The sequence below is a fragment of the Rhinolophus sinicus genome, chromosome 17 (assembly GCF_057876585.1).
Source record: "Rhinolophus sinicus isolate RSI-liver-muscle chromosome 17, RSI-T2T, whole genome shotgun sequence".
NCBI classification, from domain to species: domain Eukaryota; kingdom Metazoa; phylum Chordata; class Mammalia; order Chiroptera; family Rhinolophidae; genus Rhinolophus; species Rhinolophus sinicus.
This window is the reverse complement of record NC_142517.1, coordinates 87,645,333-87,667,907: the sequence shown is the minus strand read 5'-3', so window position 1 is coordinate 87,667,907 and position 22,575 is coordinate 87,645,333. Positions and strand designations below refer to the sequence as shown.

The window sequence follows — 22,575 nt, the reverse complement described above, 5'->3', positions numbered from 1 at the left end:
GGGCAATTAGCATAACTCCTTCAGCCTACACCCACTTGAAGTCACTTTCTTCAGTTTCCTTTATTTTTGTTCTGAGGCCTAATTGTTTGTAAGAGTAAAGACTCAGAATAATGGCTGCTCTTAAGTTGGTTTGACACCAAATACCAAAACATGAAGGTAAGGCTATTCAATAAGTGGGGAGAAACACAGCCTGATTGCTTTGTGGGGGTGCTCGGATCACAGGCTGTCTTCTCAATCCTTGATCTAAAACTGTTGTAAGTCTGGGCTGGATGTCAGAAATAGAATGGTTAAATGAGCCAATATGGTTTTAAACTGTAATTGTTACTAAAACAGCTGTACTGATTTCATTTCTTGTCCCTTCAACTTGTCAAATAATTTTATAAAACAATGAGTAACATCACAGACAGACACAATTAGTCAGCCGTTGATGGGAGACATTAAGACAATCTACAAAACTACATAAAGGGAGAGAACACAAATAGAAGACAAAGAAGCAACTCATAGAACCACAAATCACTATCTATGTCCTATAGCATTTGTGTACTAGGAAACAGCAACACTTTCCTAAAGAAAGATTAGGTCTGCCTTCATTTTTTTCCTCATGTGTACTAGTATCATGTTTAGATACAGAGTCAATAGTTTTCCTTTCCCCTTTCAAAAAAAGGGAGGAGGATAAAGAGAAGGGGGGAGGAAGAATAAATAAAAGGGTTTGGGGTACACCGATTTAAAGTTTGCCTTCAAACGACTGTGTGGTTAGAATAATTTACAACCCAACATTGTCTCTGTTGGGTGACTCTTATAATCGAAACCACCTTAAATGACAATCTGCTGACTGCGTAAATATTTTTTTCATTATTACAACGTCTCATCTTCTGTATGACTCAGTATTTCCACACTTGAAGGCTCCATCAATCTATAGAATGTCAGCACGGCACTCATGAATAGTGTTGGAATCATCAAGTGGTCTGAATGTGTTTTTCGCCCTAAAATAAAGGCAATTCCTACTTTGTTTTGCAAAGACATATGATTCCTTCAAAATCATGTTAGCCTTTTTCTGTGGACAAGAATTGGATTACTTAACACAGCCCCAAATTTTCCAACCAGGGAAACAGAAGGCATTCTCTCATTATAACTTCATCTCTTCAATATTTTCCCAAGTCTTTGCATTACTCTGATGCAACCCTTTAAAAAATCAATTCATCTAGGGCCTGAAATGCATTAAATAGCTAATGCGGTCCTTGTGGTTTAACTTCTTTTTGCTTTAATTACCAGGTATTTATACCTGTAAATTTCAAAATAGGCCTCAGTAAAGCACAAGAAAAATGAACAACCTCACTCAAAAGACCGTACTACTGGTAAGTTGTAACAGAGAAGTAGGGCTATGATTTTTCTTGCGTGACAATTCATGAGGGTAGATTATCATATTTAAGACTCACCCAGTATATTTAGTTTTCCCAACAAGGGTTAAAGGGGACAAAATCATTAATCCATGAGCCTTATGTAGTCTGCATATATTTGAGATTTCCCTAAATTTTCTTACCAGAACACAAAATCCACTACTATAATTTTGTTCCCATTCAGGTTTTTCTGGCCTTTTCATTTTCCTAACTCAAACCCATGTGAAATAAGTTTGTAACATATCCTGAAATCTCCCTACTGGCTGCCTGAAATCACCCATATTTACCTTCTTGATATTAGAAACTACGTTTTGGTTTTATTGTTTAGTCCATGAGATTGGCAGTAGAAAGGAAAATAAAAATCATAAAAATGATGTTAGTGAACATCATCTGAAGTGCTGAATATGCCAGGCACTGTGCTAAGTGCTTTATATGAATTATCTCAATGTCTCCAACCATGCTATGATCATATCCATGTTACAAGTGAGACTAAGAGAAGTTAATGCAACTATCAAGTGGCAGAGCTAGGAAAACAAGGTGGTCTGATAACAGTGTCAGTGGTCCTAACCACAAGGTATATGCCTCTCCCTATATGGACCATGTAGGCTGTAGGCTGTGTCACTAGCCTATACTTCCCTAACTCCCCAAATCAAAATTCTTTCATAAAATCTATTCAAGGAAATGTTAATGCATTTTTAATATTATTTTGCACTGTTTAGAAACATCTTAATTTAACAGAATTGACATTAAAGATTAACAAAATAGCTTTCTGCATGATTTTTTTTTTTAACTATACATCCTCAATGTTTTTCCTAAGACGTAGTAAATGATTATACAGTAGTTTGTTATACTTTGGATGAGAACTATGTACTTTGATCATATAATAGGATATGCCATATGCCACTGATAGGGTTTTTGATACATAACCATCCCCTGCCCCCCAAACTTCCCCTGTGTGAACACTGAAGACATAGGGTAGCCATTTGGCTTAGGAGGTGGTTGTCACAAATGGACCAACAACAAAGACATCGCATCGTTGGCTTTGGAGTTTGAGAGTCTGGGATTTATTTAAGAGGAAAACCTAAATGGAAATGTCAGCCCACAGACCCAGTTCCCCCCTTCAATTTCACCACCACTACCACCTGACCACCAAAAGAAAAGGAAAACAAACAAACAGAAATCTAAAACAAAAAAACAACAGACCCAGGAAGAGTACAAAGGAAGTATGAACATAAAAAATAAATTTAGGATAATTAGAAGTCTCGGTCAAGGGAAAAAAAATCATAATTTGATTTCCCTATAAATTTGAAGAATCTGTCCGTATAACAAGGCACCATAACTCATTTTCTCATTTTCTAGTTGAGATTTCTGGGAGGCAACAGAGTCACAGATTCACCTTTTGCAAAAGGCTCTGGGATTGAGGAAGTAGAGATTGCAGCAGAGTGTGTCCACACATGAAAAGGCTGCAGATTCCCCCCCTCTCTAATTTCTCTCAACTCCTAGGTGTCTTATGAAAAGATCTTAAAGTTCCCATGAGCCCACCAAGAAGGGTACACAGTTAGCTCAGAGAGAATTCTGGTGGGCCTGCCAGTATGTCCTGAGTAGCTATGATGTAGGTACCCCATGGCAGAAGAAATGGCGTGGGGCACACCACTCAAGGACCTTGGAGGGATCGCAAACACTAGGAAGCTGAACTCGCATTAAAGAGGTCATTACAGGGGGAGCACTGTGCAGAGAATGCAGGAGAGGCAGAGTTGGGGGGAAGGTATATGCTTGGAAACAAAGGCCAGGATAGGATGGAAATGACAAGGCCAACAATCAGACGGCAACAACTTAATTCACAATTTTTGTGATGTAACTAACTCCAGTAGCACAGAGACAATCCCAGAGAGAAACTGAGGGAAGAATCTGAGAAGAGGTTTTATCTCAAAATGGGAAAATGTTTTAAATTGAACACAATGGAGATATCATGGGGTTGAGCTAAGAATACTTATTAACAATGAGGTTACGTTTTCTGACAATGGGAAGAAATAAATAAAAAATTGGGTTACTGAAAAAATTGCACTCTGGCACACCTGAGTTTTGGGGACTGTTTCATTGTCAAGAGTCATGTCCACCAGAAAAGCACATCCTCCTTCTAAGGAAGCTTAATCACTTGACAACACCATTGGCTATAGTTCTTAAGTAAGTTGAATATGCTTCCAATTACTTTTATTGCTGGAGATAAAAAGTAAGGTAATGTGGTAACCGTACACTGGAGACCATCCTACTGATAAGAAGAGAGGAACATAAAACCTGAAAGTGGGTAGAATATTTTATGACCTAAAAGTAAAGAAAGCACTTAAATGAATAAATATAAACTTTTGACTTCATAGAATGAAGTGCCTAGAAACCCTTTTGAATTAGAATGCTTACTATCAAACTAAAAAGTTGGTAGCTTATTCCTACATTAAAAAAAAATCATCTGCTTCATCCCTACTTTAATAAAGATAAGTCATATTCATTACAAATATAAATAAATTCAACACGGTGGGGGATGTTATATCTGAATATCCAACCTTCACCAACAACTTGACCTCTAACACTGTCACATTGAGAAATGATCACAAAATGCTGCTAGAGACAGTCTTGTTATCTTCTCCTACTTTATAAAATTATCACTGGTAATGATCATACAACTGTATTTGTTTGTCTGCGCCCTGGGGCAATCAGTTTAAATGCCAGTTAAGAATTTCTAAATGAGATCTACGTGGTGGTAGCACTTTAACACTAGTGTGTGTGTGTGTGTGGGGGGGGGGTGGGGAGCTAGAGAGATCCAGTTTGTGAACTATGATTTCATATCAGGCCCATATCAAGATAGATCATATTTGACCACCATAGAGACCGCCCTTTATTTTTTTGTAAAACATTTTCTAAAATTTCAAAACATCATAGATTTCTTGTTTAAAAACCAAGTTATGGAGAATTTAGAAAGTAAAAGTTCTACATAATATCCCCTGTCATCACACAAGCTGCTGAGTACACTTGGATGTACATATGTACTCATACCATTATTGATACCGTGCTGCAACATGCTTATTTCCCCAGCAATATTATCTCGGAAAACTATTCTGCATCAGTGTGTAGATCAACCCTCGTTTTACCTAAACTATACCAAAATTTACCCAGTTCTCTCTAGATGTACATCATTTGGATACACACACTCACATTGTACAAACATACTTGATACTTACGTGAATATTTCGGTAGATAAGACAAATTCCTGACATGTTTGTATAATTGCTGATTACAAGCGTTCATGTACATTTACATGTACATATTTCATTGTGGGTGCTAAATGTTTCAGGAAGTTTGTACCAATGTATTCATATTTGTTTACTATTTATTATTATTATGAAGATTAAAAGTATCTAATTGTTTCAATTTGCATTTCTTTCAGTATTAGTGAGGCTGAACATAATGTGATTATGGCATTTCATCCTCTGTGTTTGGCCAATTTTCTATGGTTTTAAGAAAGTAATTTGTTCATTGATTTCTAACTGCTTTTTGTATATTAAGTATATTAGCATTTTTTTTCTCATGTATTACAAATATTTTTGCCAGTTTGATGAGTAGTAAGGACCTCCATGCTTAGTATTTAAATGTTGGACAATAATTCTATTTAAAATCATCCTAAATAAGATGTATTCTTGAACCAGAACAAAGAGTAAATTTATTGTGACACCTGCTTTACAATGATCCTACATCATTACAACTCTTACACACTAAAACAATGGTAAGACATTCCTTAGTCTGACAGCATAATGATTTATTAGCAGAGAGCGGTTTTTTGTGTGTGTGATTTTTTTTCTCTGTGTATGAAGATGTTTCCTTGAGGCACATTTAGAATTGACTTAAAATCTCCTTGTAGTAGTACTGTCAGAAACAATGAGGTGAAAACTGTCTGAACTTGTCAAAATATCTTTAAATTCAGATTCAAAAGAGGAATAGAAATGTAAAACCCACTGAACCTGACCTTACTAGTAGACCACAATTTACTAAGTTACTGTAAGAAACACAGCACCTGCACACCTGAGGCAAACACTGCAGGTGACAAGCCATTTAGTGCCCAGGTGTTTCCTGTGGCTGCTGTTTTTCCAGACCCAGACGGCAAGCCACCTTCCTCTGTCTGCCGTCTCAGAACCTTCCTCCCTCTCAAACCACAGAACCGCCCAGGCACAGAATCTTCAGCCTTTGCTTTTAGCGACATCCATTTCCTCAGACTTGTGCAAGTTAAAATGCCCCGCTGGAAGGGAAACTGGCAAGTACTTTAAGCACCAGGGTATGGAGTTACAAATCTGAACCAGTCATTTGTTAAACTGACCTTGTGGACAAATGCAAAATATAAATCACAGATTTAGGTAGTTTTTGATCAAGACAGCCATTTACTGTACTCAAAATGTGAATGTCAATGTGATAAGCTCTTGGGTGAGAGAAGCTGGGGGCCCAGGAGGTGCAATATGGAATGCAGACACTGCTCACCAACTCAGTGACCTCGATTTCAAAAGCAGATATAAAGAAACTTTGAAGACAGAGACAAAGAATAAAGGGAAAAGGGAGTGGTGTAGAGTGAAATGGAACACCCTCTGTAATTTCTTCTACAGATTTTTCTCCCCGAACTGGAGAGGAGCAAATCCAAAAAAATGCTTGGATCACTTATTGTAACTGAAACCACAAGTTATAGTACTCTCGAGAGATTCTGACTATCCAGACATCTGTTGGATAACAAATGCAGCCAAACATGCATCTTTAAAGAGGTTTCTAGGTTATGCAGTGACAGCTTTATGATCCAGAAAATAGATAATCCAACCAGAAGAAGAGCTAATCTGGATCCACTGCTTACCCACAAAAATATAATTAGGGACACAACACTGACACAGGAAACACTGTACCTGGGAGTACAGGTTATTCTAAGACACAAACATTTTATAAATTACTTTAGAACTGCAGAAACACAGATCAATTTTTATGCCCATTTGGTTTAAGTACTCACCCTCTCCATTAAATCAAAACATATTGGAAAATATTCAGTAAGGATGAGATATGTTGCGTATACATCAGTTCTACACTGACATTAGTAATTTTTCACCTCACTTATATGTGACGTGAGCGCAAGCTTGCTCTCTGACATTTTCCAGAAAAGTCTGTCGAATCCAAGGAAACATAAACAGAACTTCAATGATTATGAGGATGCTGAGCCTCATCGGACACTGCTCAAACAAAGCAGCCACAAAAATAAGTATTATAACACATGCCTGTGGTTGACAAAAATTGTGAAGATAAATTTCCAGTGTATTAGGCTGTGTCCAAATGAAAACGGCATATTTTGCGTCTCATCGGTCTCTCGCAAGACTTTTTTTGGTCGTCTTTTTGCCAAGGAATTCAGAACATGCTGGCCACAGACAACTGTTTGTGAAACCTTATATTGTTGATAAATAGAACAATAAGAGAAGAGTTAGGCAGCCTGAAAGAGAATAAAGAGAATCTGTAAATTCCACAAGCCATATAGAATTTTGTATACGATCTCTGTAGCCTGTTAGAAAGCTAATGTACAATTGTCTGGGGACACGTTCTAAAACAGAGTTCTTCTTTTGAGCGTTTTTTTAGCCGTACCCTTACACGTGATGCAAGAAATAGCAAGGCATTACTAAAAAGATAATTTGCTGATAAAAAAGACAATGATCTCTGAAACAGGCCTTAATGATTTGAGTGATTCTTTTTCAGAGCCATGCTAGAATTACCCATGAGCTCTTTTCAATCTCTATAGTTTCCCTCTCAGGCGAGCACATACGTTTCTACTTTTAAAAAAGTCCCCAATCTTAACCACAGCTGGTTGATGACAACTCCTTTAAGAAACAATCAAAAGATGATGGTATTGCCTAATTTTGCTTGCAAATTTGAAGAAAACATTTCAGAAAGCAAGAGGTGCTACGCAATGTATATAGCTATCTGTAAAAATGTGTTTATAAAAATAATACTCAAATGGAAAATGGATTAGTTTTTAGTTCAAAACTTTTAAAAATTAGCATGTATTAGTGGAGTTTGGGTGAGTTTAATTACATGCATAGTCTAACTTCCTTGTTCTGCATATAAAATTTCTGCATATATATATATATTTAGTACCCTCTCATTCCACATGGCAGAGTGTTCTATACAGAGAAAACTATGTTTTAAAATTCCTTGAAGTTGTACATCCTGATGCTTCTTCAAATCCTTTCCTTTATTCTTTATTCCACCTCTCCCATTGTCTGCCCACCCAATAAAAAGCACCCAGTTTTCACTGTATGGCCAATACAGGAATTTCTGTTCTTCGAAAACAGAAATGAATTAAGTTAGATACAGTCAGGAAGTGGCAGAGGCATTTAAAGCCAGCATCTCAATTATTCACGCTGCCTTGCATCTCTAGTGTGAATTTCTTTTTCTGTTTGAAATGCACCATACTTGTTGAGGATAATGAGAGCTTTAGTTCTGCACCATGTATCACCATCTAGAAAACACATGTATGGACATTAGTTCATTGGAGTCTCCCAGTTTTGTTAGTGTGCGATATATTATTTCCATTTTGCATCTAAGGAAGAGGAGGAGCTGAGAGGTTATGAGACTTGTTCAACACAATGCAGCTAAGAGGTGATATGGGTCCCAGAATCTATATTTTGGTCCTCTGCTTTTCCCAGATACATCTCTGGACACACATTTCTACATCTCTGCAAAGATTAAACTTCCCTATATTGACCATCATTCTTATGAGCCCCCAAGTGATTTGGAGGTGGGAATAAATTATTAATAAAATCAATCTCTCTGTCCTCCCTTTTTCCCTCTTTCTGCTTCACACATATACGTATGCACATACATACATACATACTAATAGGTTTTTGTCTTCTAAACTTTCCTCCCTCTCTCCTCCTTAAATTCCAATTAGTGACCAATACCTGAAGCCCTAAAAGGAAACACATGTTGACAAACGAGTTTTCTCTGCTTTCATTGAATTATATGTGCACGCACACACTGCACAGACACACTCAGACAGCACTTCTTGTAATTCATTTTTATAAGAAGCGCATATAAATGCTCTTTTGCATCTTTTTTTTTCAGTCAGCAATACCACACAGAACATAACTCACTCATAGACCCCCTTTGATGTCAGCTGATTCCAGTTTTTTGCTACTGTGAAAATTGTCACAATAAACATTTTTGTACATATATTCTCATATGCTTCTGCTGATATTTATGTGGCACAGACTCATAGGAGTAAGAATTCTGGGCCAAAGTTTATGAGTATTTAAAATTGTCATACATTTTCTAGTTTCCTTATTTAAAAAGCTTACAACTTCTTAATTTTCTACCAGCAATGTATGAGAAATAGCTTTTTCCCTGAACCAAGATGTATTTTATATTTTAAAGGGATTCAAATTGATACACACACACACACACACATGCATGTGATTATTTATATTATTAAGCAAGTGCATCCTAAAACATGTCGATTCCTCTCAGAAGGTTCCTGAATTTGTCCTGTAAGTTACGAGGAGGATCTGTAAGAGAAATTCCCCATGCTTTGGGCATTGTGACATATGGCACCATTCTATGGATGAAGGCCCAGAAGAGAACCTGGACAAGATCGACGGAGCTCTGGGGTAGCACTGGAATTTCATTAAGGTCCTGCAGAATCCAGCCAGGGATACTCAACACTGACAGCAGTGCTCTGGAATGCACTTTTCTCTGTGATTCACCATCCAGGTCCTTTTCATGCAGATCTCACTCTCTGGCATATTGCATGCATCTCAAAGATGGTTTCCATTACCCTTCTGGTCACAAAATTGTCATTCTGGACACGTGCCCTATACAACTAATGTCATTCAGGAGTGTATAAATATTTTAACACACCTTTGGTGTTCTTTTTCTTTTTTCCCTCAGTGAAAAAATAGGCTTGTGACATAAGACAAAGTTTTGCAGAAAGTGTGAAACAACTGGTTGTTAACTGCTAAAGTCTTTATTGCTACCAAATCATAACACACTTTTTAAAAAGTCCAAAGAAAGTAGTAGTTTTTAAACATTTTGCCTAGTACTTTTTTTAAATCTGCAACTATTGCCCTGTGACATTTTAACTATTCTAAGCGAGATAATAACCTGAAGATAAATATCCAGAAACTTACACAACTTTATTACACAGCGTAACTACCACTAAAAAAATGGAGTCCTATGGCTGGCTTTTATAAAAATACTATTTAATTTGTCTATCTGCTGAAATAAAATCATTAGAAGTAAACTTCTATACCTCTTCTATCTTATAACACCCCACCAAAGAACATTTCCTAACTTTCTCATCATTTATAAAAGTTATTAATAATGTCAGGATAGACTTCAATGAATCTATACTGACTGACCTGATAACCTTCAGAATTCTAACAACTGAAATAAATGTTCCATGAGATGGACGGAAGTAGAAAGGATTGAGAGTGTCTTTAGTTGACCACCTTCAACATACGTTACCTTGATGTCCTCTCTTCTCTAGGGTGAAAAGTACCTTAGTGCTTTCATATTTTCTATAAATCATGCTATCCTGTTAATTATTACTGTGACTCTCCAATGACTTCTCTCCAAATTGACCTTATCTCTCTCTCATTGCAAAGCCTGGAATGGGAGAATTATAATATGGAGTAAATATTCAAATATCTCAGGTTGGTTACTCTTGGTTTCTTTTAGTCTCTTTTTGCAAATAATTTCCAAGAGGTTATTGGATATGAATATACATTATTTTAATCCTCTTAATTATCCTCAGTGAAATTCAAAAATTAGTTCACATTCTAAAAGGGGATGTTATAATAGTTTAACATGATTATTGTGAGAACTTTCGTGCAAGCTCAGTCTTTTGTGTCCAGGCTGGTCAGCACCAGAGCAGCTACAAGAAGGCATGGGTCTTGCGATGTGATCTAGCAAGATGGCAAATTTATAGGTTGGATAGAAAAGTGTGTGGTAACTTGATGTTCATCCCTCTATCATGGAGAGCTACTGCCTGTCCATTTGCGGCTCTAATGCATAGCTGTTTTCCACCTTGCTTTTTCATTCCCTGCATTTGCTACCACGAAGATGTATGAGTATATGTTTCTACTAAAGGACAGCAATGTAAAAGCTATCCGTAATGTAAAAATCTGTATAGGTTTGAGCAAGACTGACCACCAGGATCTTAACAATTGAACCAGTTTAATATATCTATTGCAAAGTGAACACTATGTAACAATTTTAAGCAATAATAACACAACTTAAATCTCATTAAAATATAATTTTCATAGCTTGCAAATGAAGGCACTTTCAAAAACTATTTAGATTGAAAGATTCAGATTAAGATAGAATTTTTTTTAAATGTAGTGTACAAGCTTTATACCATAACCATTCAAAAAACCATTGAAGATGAATCTACGTTTATGATATTATCAAACATAAGTGACTATGAAGAAAAAATAATAGGTAAGAAGGATACTTGTGTATTCCAAACTTCCCCATTGGTGCCCAATGCTCACTATCTATTATCAAACTTTAAGTCCTCAAAAAATGTTTTCCATATTTCTAAATGGAATAATTCTATTCACAGGTTAATCAAGCCCATTAGTATGAAAGTCCCTTCAGAAATAATTCAGTTTATGCCTCAACACCTAAGAGAATACTAGAAACATAGTTTCCTGTACTTATGAAAATTTTTGCAACCTACATTTAGTAAGTAATTTGTAGGTCTAGTCTTTATTGTAGTTTTGTTTTTCTCTGTCTAGCAAGAATCAATGTCCCATTCTATGATACATAATCTTGATTTCACTTGATATCTGAAGATATGGTCACTGGGGAGAGATAAACAAGATAATGTTTAATACCTGGCTATAATCATTGTTTGGGGTAGAATCATATAATGATTCACTCACTCATCAAATCTATTTATGCAAATGTTTAACTAATGTTCACAGAACAATTTCTTTGACAAGCCACAAGGTATCTCAACATGTTAATCCCCTTTTAGCTCCAGATTTCCTTAACCTATGATATATTACAAAATGCTCTTCTGTTTTGATTTTTAATTTTAACCTACCGAAATGTATCATAGCATAAAGAGCATGTGTACCTCAACTCTAAATTTTTAACGTACATTTTATATTGAGTAATTGTGACATCATTCAAGGTAAAAAATATATATATATAAAAATTGTAGCTAAAATAACATGAGGGACCCTAAAAAAAATAAATCTGTGGATCTAGAGATGAAAACAATCTCAAACCATGAGCAGCTTGTGTTTATAAAAAAGAAGTCATACCACAAAGCATGACTCCTTTTCCTATGGTAAATTTAAATACAGTAGATGAAGAAGAAGTTATAAATAAAGTCAACTCTGTATTTCAGTAAAAAGACCTCATTAACACATCTTTACTTAAAAAAATAATTCTTTACAAATAAGTGTTTTCAGATTTTTTGGGTAGATACCCAGGAGAGGGATTGCTGGGTCATATGGTAATTCTATTTGTAATTTTTTGAGGAACCTCCACACTGCCTTCCATAACGGCTGCACCAGTCTGCATTCCCACCAACAGTGTATGAGGGTTCCTTTTTCTCCACAGCCTCTCCAACACTTGTTACTATTTGTCTTGTTGATGATAGCCATTCTGACTGGGGTGAGGTGATATCTCATTGTGGTTACTATTTGCATTACTCTGATAATTAAAGGCCAAGACAAGGAAACAACCAAAGTGTCCCTCGATAGATGGTTAGATAGAGATGCGGTATACCATGTTTCCCTGAAAATAAGACCTAGCCAGACCATCAGCTCTAATTCGTCTTTTGGAGCAAAAATACAAGACGCAGTCTTATTTTAATATAATATAAGACTGGGTATAATATAATATAATATAATATAATATAATATAATATAATATAATACTGGGTCTCATATAACATAAGACTGGGTCTTATATAAGACCAGTTCTTACATCAATTTTTGCTCCAAAAGATGCATTAGAGCTGACGGTCTGTTGAGGTCTTATTTTTGGGGAAACACAGTATATACACAATGGAATACTATTCTGCTATAAGAAAAGATGAAAAACACCATTTGCGACAACATGGATGGATCTTGAGATTATTATGCTGAGAGAAATAAGTCAGACTGAAAGAGTCAAGAACCATATGATTTCACTGATATGTGGTATATAAAACTGAAAATAACAAAGGAACTAGACAAACAGATGAAAAAACGAAAACTCATAGGCACAGACAATAGTTTAGTGGTTACCAGAGGGTAAGAGGGGAAAGACAGTGATAGATGAGGGTAAACAGGGTCAAATATATGGTGATGGAAAGAGAACTGACTCTGGGTGGTGAACACACAATGTGATATATAGATGATGTATTACAGAATTATACACCTAAAACCTATATAACTTTACTAACAATTGTCACCCCAACAAATTTTAATAAAAGAATAATTCAAATTGGTTGGGTATACAACATTGTGTGTCTTATTTGGGGTAAATTATTGCCGATAATAGGAAGGAAGAATGACAGGGTTTCAGTGATATGCATTGTATGGTTATAGCCACTGAAAGATGAGTAGTAGTTCAGAATTCGCTTAATGTCACCTCGAAAAAACCTGATTATGATACAGACACAAATTCTTACATTCATACATGCATATCTAATAATATGTTGTATCATAATCACAAATACACCTCCATTTAACTCTCTTCTTCCTGGACATGAAGGGTCCCAGTACAATGCTCTGAACTTCCTGAAGTTAGTTTTCCATATCCTTCGAAAACCTTCTTTCTTCATCTTACCCTTCCAGGTATTTATCTTCAGCCTCACTTACCCTTCCTAACCTACACTTCTCTACAGCAGCTTAATGTCAGTGAAAGTTACTGATAAAAGCTGAAAACTGTGGCTTTTATTATGGGAGGGGGAATCAAGATAAATAGCATTTCCCAGAGAACATTTCATGAGAAGTTAAAAAGTAGGCTAAAAACAAAAACATGCCCGTAAGAAAATCGGAGTGGAAAAATCTCCTATTAAAATTTAACATGTTTCTTTACTAAAGAATTTACATGCTAAAGTGTGATCTCAAAAAGAGGTAGGTAGTAGGCAATGTTAACAAATACATTTCACCATAGACCTTTTCTTTCCTCAGTTAAGCTCTTATTATCACATGCTGAAACTATTGTTCCATGGATCCCTTTTTGAGACCCCTAAAGGAAAAGGGGAAAGCCTAATGTGGGATTTGGGATAACAGTGGTTTTGTAAAAATGTGGATTTTCAGGAGGGGGGCAGACACAGGTGCCCCATAATCGTATCAACATGCTGACCATCTGTATATAGTACCTATGCAACACAAGGAGCAAAAAGTGAGAGCCAACTAGGCATGACAGCAAAGTAGGGCCAGAACAAGGGTGAGGGGAGCGAGGCACCCTGGGGGCAAATTTTAAGGAGGCATTTACATGCACTACTCTGAGAATGAGTATCTCTTTAGATTTTGTGCCTGAGGCACCTCACTCTCCTCACCCCAGCCTGTGCCCTTCAGAAAAGATGGACCATCTCACTCACTTCACTCTTATGGAAGAATTTTGCCTACAAATCCCCAGAACTCTACCCTGTTACTAGATTCTGTAATAATTTTTAAATTAATTACAGATATCGTAAATGTTCTTTGAAAAACTTTCAAGAAATACAGAAATATATAAAATAAAAAGTGAGGTTCTCTCAAGCCCACAGTTCTACTCCTGGGTATATAGGTGTATATACCCAAGAGAATTGAAAACATACGTTTACATAAAACTTTTACATGAGTGTTCACTGTAACATTATTATTAGCCAAAAAAACAGACACAAACCAACTAATGAATAAACAAAATGTAGAATGTAGTATGCATAGCCATACAATGGCATATATCCACCCTTAAAAAATAATGAAATTCTGATACATGCTGTATGGATGAATCTTGAAAACACTGGCTAAGTAAAGGAAGGCAGACACAAAAGGATACATATGTGACTCCATTTACATGAACTGTCCAAAGCAGCCAAATTCATACAGGCAGAAAGTAGATTAGTGGTTGCCAGGTCACAGGGGGTGGGGGAGGGAGGAAGTGGCTATGATTCCTAAGAGATACAGAGTTTATTGTTGACGTGATAGAAATGTTCTGGAATTAGACAGTGGGGATAGTTGCACAATATCATCAACATACTAAAAACCACTGAATTGTACATTTTAAAATGGTGTAGTATATGACATAGGAAATACAGCTCAATAATAATAATTTAAAAGTGAAAAAGAGTGAGGGTCTGTCCACCTTCCCTTTGATTAACTAAAATTTATAGAATACCTATTATGCGCAAGGCACATTTGTAAATGCTTTACTCATTAACTCATTTAATCCTCAAAACAACCCAGAGATATCTTTTAAAGGTAAGTTGAGGTAACCAGGGGGTTAAGTAATTTGCTCAAAGCCCTGCTGCTAGTAAGTGACAGAAGTGGGCTTATAAAATAAGACAGTCTGTCTTCAAAGCTCAGGAGGTCCACTAATTATCAGGAGTAATAATTATTACTCATTAAAACTTGGGGGTATATATTTCCCAATGATTTTCACTGAGGAAGTGCGGGTGCACACATGTGTGTATGTGTGTGTAGATAAATAAAAACCATACACATGGGACAATACTAGGGGTCAGAAAACTATAGTCCATTAGCCAAATCAGGCCCATTGTCTGTGTATATATAGCCCACGAGCTAAGAATGGAAACATGGGTTTTATATTTTTAAATGACTGAGAAAGAAGGAAATAAAAAAGAGCAGCAGTCATGACACATGAAAAATATACAAAACTCAAATTTCAGTGTCTATCAATAAATTTTTTTGGGGACACAGCCATCCTCAATTTAATTAATTTATTTTTTTCTTTTTTTCCCTCTGTGGCTGTTTCTACACTACAAACGCAGAATGGAGTAGTGGTGACAGAGATGGCATAAATCGCAAAACATTAAATATTTTTATCAGTCCCTTTACAGGAAAGTTTTGCTGACCCCAAGATTACACCATATACGATACTCTAAAATTTTCTTTGGTCATTAAACTTTGTATCATGTTCAACCTTCCAGATTTCCTTATGGATGTCTGCAAAATAAAAATGTACCTAAAATTATTAAACCTTTCCCCTACTGAGAATGTCACATCCTTTATCAAGTTGCTCTCAAAATGCTTTCATTAATTTATCTATTTCCTAATGGAATGTGAAAGTGACCTTCATTTTGGTAGCCTAGTACTTGGATGTGGAGAAATTTCATGCTTGTCTCACCTGAACGCAGCAGGCTCTTCCCATGGCTGCTCAGTAGCCACCAAACATTGATGCAGAGTCCTGAGCTGAGCTACCGTTTTGGGCTGCATGGTCAGGTCAATGTCGGATAGACTGTAGACAGGAACGCATCTCTCATTCTTCTCAATTACCCTACCTTCTTTAGTTTGGCAGAAACTTCTGTTCCTTTATAAGTAGTCATAAAAATAGACAAGGAGCTACTCTTTTGTTGGCCCTCATGTAGTGGATATTGTGATGGGTCATTGATCCCTACCCCTTCCGTGTTTAGACATTCCTTCCCCTACTGTTGGCAGCTCATGCCTTTCAGTTGTTTCTTGCGTTGGAAATTGCCTTCAGCTGAACAGTCACTTGCCTAATGCCATGTACCCTTACCATGGGCAAACCCATCCAATAACTGGTCAGTGCAGGAATATAAAAGCCCATCCACTTCAACTTAAGGCAAGGCAATTACAAAGGGCCATCTGATCTCCAGAGCAACCTGTAGAATCTACTAAGGCTCAGTTAAACCTAATCATAGTGAGACTTCTCCTGCCCAGTTCTTCTCTCATCCCACAAAGTTGTTGCCCTGAGAACAACACCCTGTAAAATATCTACAATCAAATCTGGATCTTGGAGTCCATTTCTTCTGGAAACTGACCTAAAACACTCCTCTCTAACTCTTCCTAAAGGAAGAGAGATGTGATATTTGATATGATGCCTGAGTTCGGGACAGGAAAATAAGCACATATGGCTCAGCCCCTTCCTCTCTGTTTCTGGGCGAGCCCCCATGTCGGGAGGTGCACGCTCCACCTGCTGCTGCCTTTTGCAGGGTAAGCCCAACAGGGTCATGCTTCAGATGATGCTTCTCAGAAGCAAGTCTGAGCAACAACCCTCAATCTCTTTTCACAGTGATGAGTCTCTAAACTGTGTGACAAAGAAGATGTCTATGGGAGTCTTCTTTGAACTCTAGATTGTCCCTAGAAGTTTAGATTTCTCCCAAAATCTAAATTTAATCTAAGATAGTAGGAAGTCTAGTTGTAGCAGTAAGCTTAATCTAGGATCTCCAATTTGGTCTGACCAAATTATTAATAATTTGATCTTTGTTTGCTTTATTCCATTGTCTTTGTTTTCTCAGTTGGATGAAAACTATGGGGCATGGATGAATCATGATCATAATCCTAAACCCACAATGACAAAGAGCAGCATTATGTATGTTCAGCAGGTAAATAAATCTTCACTTCTCATCGTTAACTGTTCATAGTCTAATTTAACAGTCCAAATCAAGTCTAATTTATGTTTATATGTAGGGAGATGCTATCCCAGCAACTCCTTAGAGAGGGGCAAGTCTTGAGAACTTGCAATTCAAACAAGCGGTTTTCAAATAGGAAAACTGAGCCTGTTTCTTTATTTGTAAATGAAACTAAGAAGACCCATTTCAGGTTTAGTTAAGAATTAAAAGCAATAATATATGTAAATCATCTCTGGCAATACCTTACAAAGTGGGTACTCAATAAATGTTAATTCATAGCTCAGTAAGTAACAAGAACTACTATATAATACACACAAATGGGTTCTCTATAGATTTTTCAGAGAGAACAAAACTCCTCACTCCTCTACTTCCAAAAAAAGTAGGATGATTTTCACCCAAAAGAGATTATTTAAAGACTATTTATACAAGTTAGTGTATCAGGCTCACACCAATGTTGACAAGTACAAAAGTAGGTAACAGGTGACAGAGTATTAGAAACAGAGAACAACAAGCAATCATATTCATGTTCCCCCTTTATGTTCTAGAATATACAGAGGGGATGCTTTGGATTGAATAGCTTTGTCCCCCTAAAATTCAGATGTTAAATCCTAATGCCCAATGTGACAGAATTAGGAGGTGTGGCCTTTGGTAGGTGATTAGGACATGAGGGCAGAACCCTCATGAATGGAATTAGTGCCCTTAGAAAAGAGATCCCAGAGAGCTCCTTTATCCCTTATGCCAGTTGGGGAAACAACGAGAAGACAATGTCTGTGAACGAGGAAGTAGGCCCTCACCAGACCCTGAAGGTGCCAGCACCTTGATCTTGAACTTTCCAGCCTCCAAAACTGTGAGAACTAAATGTTTGTTGTTTAAGCCACCAAGTGGATGGTATTCTGCTATAGCAGCCCAGTGACTAAAAAAAATGAGAACGTTCCCTTTGCCTGCTAAGGGCACTGTTAACTCTGAGCACACAAGTACTGTGGTGGGGGGCGGGGGGGTGGGGTGGTGGATAGGGCAGAGTCTCCAGAAACTGGATACCCATGATGGCAGTTACCACATTGGCACTCATATCTGGCCCGAGGCATCAAACAACTCGAGAGTTGCCTTCATTCTGATAGCATGCAGCAAAGGAAGAAGAGAAGCTTATGGTAGTTAGCCTCATCACACTCTCTTCTCCTAGAGAGGGAGAACAAGTCTCCCGATGGTTTGCCTAGAAAAGCAGTTTAAACCTAGAGACTCAATCGAAATCTGAAATGGATGAGGCTAGGCAATGAATGACCAACATTGGAAAGCCCCATGCAGAACCAGTAACCAAGATCAGAATGTTCAACTTACATGAATGTCACTTCATGGTGAGCATTTACTACTCTGGGGAGTTCTCAGCTATGAACCAGCATTCATATTAAAGATCCTGCACACTTTAGAAAAACTAAGGAAAGACAGTTTCTTTAAAGTTCTGGAAAGAAAATTCTCATATGTCACAAAGTGTTCCGGGAGAAAAACCTGGGATTGGAGGTGAAGGTGGGTGACTTTGGAATGTAGACTCTGGGGATGTAATTAATCTATCACTGACTTCATTTGTCTTTTTAGCTTCTGATGCCTATGATTTCATGAACTCAGAACTATTAATCCTATGAATATGACTAGCCTGGTCTAAAAATCAAGCTCAAACATTTAACACCATAACCTTCAGAAACAGTGAATTCCAGAGAGGAGCTGAATGCTCTGTGAATAAATATGTCCCTTACCATTTTTAATTGTTTTTTAAATAAATCTGTTGAATATAAACTTTACAGTACTTTTGTGTGTGTGTGTGTGTGTGTGTGTGTGTGTGTATTATTTAAAGCAGACAGAGAGGGAGAGAAAAAGAGAGGAAAAATAAAGAGGATGAGGAAGAGGGGGAGGAGGAGAAAGGGAGGGAAAAAAAGAGAAGGCAAAGGAAGGAAAGAGAAGGGAAGGGAAATCCAGTTTTTTTAAAATACATTCCCTAATTCTTTTCAAAGAGTAGATCATGAACTGCACTCCAGAAAGCAGTGTGTTTTATAAGTCGTAAGACCTAACAGAAGGAGAGAAGTAAAAATTAACTGAAACATACTATTTATGACTTCTGTTAGGATTACACATAATATAAAGCACAGAGAGAATTTAAAGAATATGCTCAACTCTATATAAACATAAGGTACCAGAGATTCCAGTCCAAAGGGACAGATTACTAACTTAAGAAGTGGGAGAAAAGTTCCAAGACCTTCTCAGGTTGTACTCTATGAGCTAATCATACCAGTTTCTCCAGGAATGCAGAATTATTGCAAAATATAAACATATTGGCAACGCTTAACTTTATGTAACATAGAAGAGAAAAAAAAATATTTCAAGGTATTTAAAACATCCCCAATTTAAAAATATTCATTTCTTAACTTTTTCTTCTTTGTATGGAAAGGAAGAAATCCCCCAGCTCACCTGTATCAAACCCCACACTTGGTACTATGTCCACAGTTCCGTGAAAGGCTCCGGCCCACGCTGAGGTAGCAGTGGTGACTGTCGTTGGATCTGTCTTTGTGATGTCACACTGGGGAGCAGGAATCCTGGCTGCACGCACTGACGGCATCAGCAGGGGCCCGTAGGATGGATCCAGGGCAGAGCCAGCAGAAGAGTGGTGGTGGTGGTGGTGGTGGTGCCGGTGGTGCATGTGGGCGTGGGGGTGGTGGTGCCGCATGTACACATCATGCATGTGGCTGTAGGATGGGCTCACCTGAGATGCCAAAGGATAGTGCCAGGACTCAGACACGGGAGGGGGAGGGGCTGGGCCAGTCTGGTGCAGGCCATGTCCTGGCCAGGGGCTGGGGTCGGCCGCGGTAAAGGTGCCAGGGGGGGCCTGGAAGTCAGGATGAACTCCCCCCAAACAGGGTGGAGGTGGAGGCTGGTAAGAGCTGGTCCAAAAAGAAGTCGGGAAACTACTCCTCTGACTTGAGCTGTCTGAGAAGACAGAAAAATAAATTATTTACATAAGATTCAGATCTAGGATGGACTTGCCTCTACTTGTCCAACTTTTACAAGCAGGCTAACCAGTATGCATTCTTTTTCTCCCTACACAGAGGTGAACTGAAACTAAGCAAGCCTCTGTGCTCTTGTGCCAAGTCAATGCACAAGGTTCAAGGTGCTGAATGAGTCCCCTCCAACCCTTGTTTGTTTAGCTTATGCAGTCACAGTCTGTGTTAAAGTTTGCAAGTCTAGATTTAAAAGCTTCATGTCTTCCTGGGCATCTTGCTGCCATCACATCTGAGCTCCCTAAGTGGCTGGTAATGAAAGCTTATGCCATAGATGTGATTCAGGTGGGTTGGGAATAATGTTTACTAGCTTCCTTTAAACACAAATACAACTTGCATTCGAACTAAACATTTTAATGCTGAAAGTCACAAACAGAAGAAAGGCTGTACATAATTATGATCATCAACACTCACTTTCCATCAAAAAGACTCTATTCCAAGTTTATTTTTTTCTGTAGAGATCTACAGTCTCTAGACTGAGACTAATAATAGCTAATATTTAATAATAGTGACTAAAAGCGGAACACTGGTCCAGGGGCATTTCATGGATGATCTCCATGGATCCTCACTCCAGCTCTATGACGTAGTTCTTGTTATGATCTCCATTTCATCAATGTGGAAACTGAGGCAGGGGAGAAGCCCAAGACTTCACAGCTGGCAAGTAGGCAACAGAGCTTTGAAGAAGACAGGGAGCCAGCCTCGATGGCTGGCATTCTTCATAACTGTGCCACAAGAGGGCATAATTGTAACTATAACTTGAACAGCAGAATTTGATGAAGAGTCTGGAAATCGTGAGTGGAAGAGATTCAAGGAAGGGTCATGGGTTTGAGGAGGTGTTTGGAAAAGGGGGTAATATCAAAGAAGAGCACTTAGAGATAAAGAAGAGAGATTTTTTCCCAACTCTGCTTCAATTTCTCCCCCACTTACTCCTCCATAATATATTTATAAATGACCTACTATGTACCAAACATACAGAGGCCAGGGATGACCAAACAAACATCACTTTTCATCACAATCCAATGGGGGAGGATAAGGGAATAGATATGTGCAATGCAACATGGTAAGCGCTCTCATAAGGGGGAGCACAGGAGGGGCCTAAGAAAGGGATTGCTAAATTGAAGGAGCGAGTAGGACTAGCCTCGTTAAGAGGTAGGGAAGAGTGTTTTAGGCAAATAAAAAAGTATGTAAAAAAAGGCCCCAAATATCTCTCTCTCTCTCTCTCTCTCTCTCTCTCTCTCTCTCTCTCTCTCTCTCTCTCTCACACACACACACACACACACACAAAGTAGCATTTGAGAGATTGAAAAAAGTTCAGAGTGCAAAAGGTGGCAAAAATGTAAACTAAGGTCCAAGAAGGACCCAGATGGGTAAGGCCTTGCTAAGGCCATACTGGATGTGGGCACTGTCCTGAGAAGGCCCCAGGGAGCTTTAAAGGATTTTAATCTAGGGGGTGACGTAGGCAGATATCTGTTTAGAAAGATCGATACCTCCTGCGCTAGCCTGTGGCCATGGTGTGGTGTAGCTGAAAGAGCACTGGACTGGGAGTCTAGGGTCCCAGCCAGGAACCAGCACACAGCTCTTACCCTACCTTATTTTATGGCCCCCAAATAAATCTGTTGACCTCTCTGGGGCTTAGTTTCTTCCATTAAAAATGAGGCATTTGAATTAAATTGCAAATATCTTTTGGCTCCATAGTTCTATCATTCTGTTAACTGACCTATGATTTCTATCTGTAGCTAAAGATAAGGTTGCTTAGCATATTAGTCACGCATCTACAGTAAGATGCTATTTTTATGCTGGGTTCCATACAAAAGAACCGTGCTAGATTTTTCCATTGAATAAAGGCTCTCCTAGAAGTACTCGGAAATGAATATATTCAGAAGTCTGACATATTCATGTTTTCACTTCATAAATTTCTAGGACATAGTTTGTTGGTTTGTGTTTTTAACCTCAGGGAAGCTTATATAACTTGAATCAACCACCACAAGTGTAATTTGACTAACATAATTAGGATATCACTGTGATGTTCAAACATTCCCTTTCTCTAGCTTCCTTAAGGGCTGTAGTGCTAGCACTGCAAACTCTACCATTGCACCCCTGTCAGCCCTACACCAGAGCTGTCATCATTCACTCCATTCATTCATTCTATAGAGAGATGGCTATTCAGTGTTTCACATTCCAGTCTCTCCCCTGCAGAATTTCCGTGGATCTCAAAACCCTTGGGGGAATCGAGGAGATTATATGGTCTTCAAGAGGCAAAAGATGGAGGTGTATATTGTCCTCAGGTCCTCAAAACAGTCCTGGCAAACTTTTCATTGAATGACTTTGTTTTGTCACAATCACAATCCATCAGAAAATAGCACTTAAAATCAAACTTACTGGCATTGAGGCAAGTATGTTTTATTTAAGAATTGTCTTCCTTTGACATGAGAAAAGGCTGCCAATGACAAGAAAGAACATTGTGTAAGCTGTGACAAGAAAATTCAATTTGCCTTAAGTGGTGGCCATTATAGAATATTTCTGTCAC

At 37.9% G+C, this 22,575-nt stretch overlaps 1 protein-coding gene across 2 annotated transcripts in view; it reads right to left on the bottom strand.

Moving 5' to 3' along the window:
* VGLL3 (vestigial like family member 3) overlaps positions 1–22,575 on the bottom strand; it is a 50,094-nt gene that overhangs the window by 7,133 nt on the left and 20,386 nt on the right. For both annotated transcript variants that reach the window (XM_019745441.3, XM_019745442.3), the window contains exon 3: positions 19,462–19,977. In XM_019745441.3, coding sequence (XP_019601000.1) covers positions 19,462–19,977 — 516 coding nt within the window. The remainder of the gene's footprint in view (positions 1–19,461; positions 19,978–22,575) is intronic.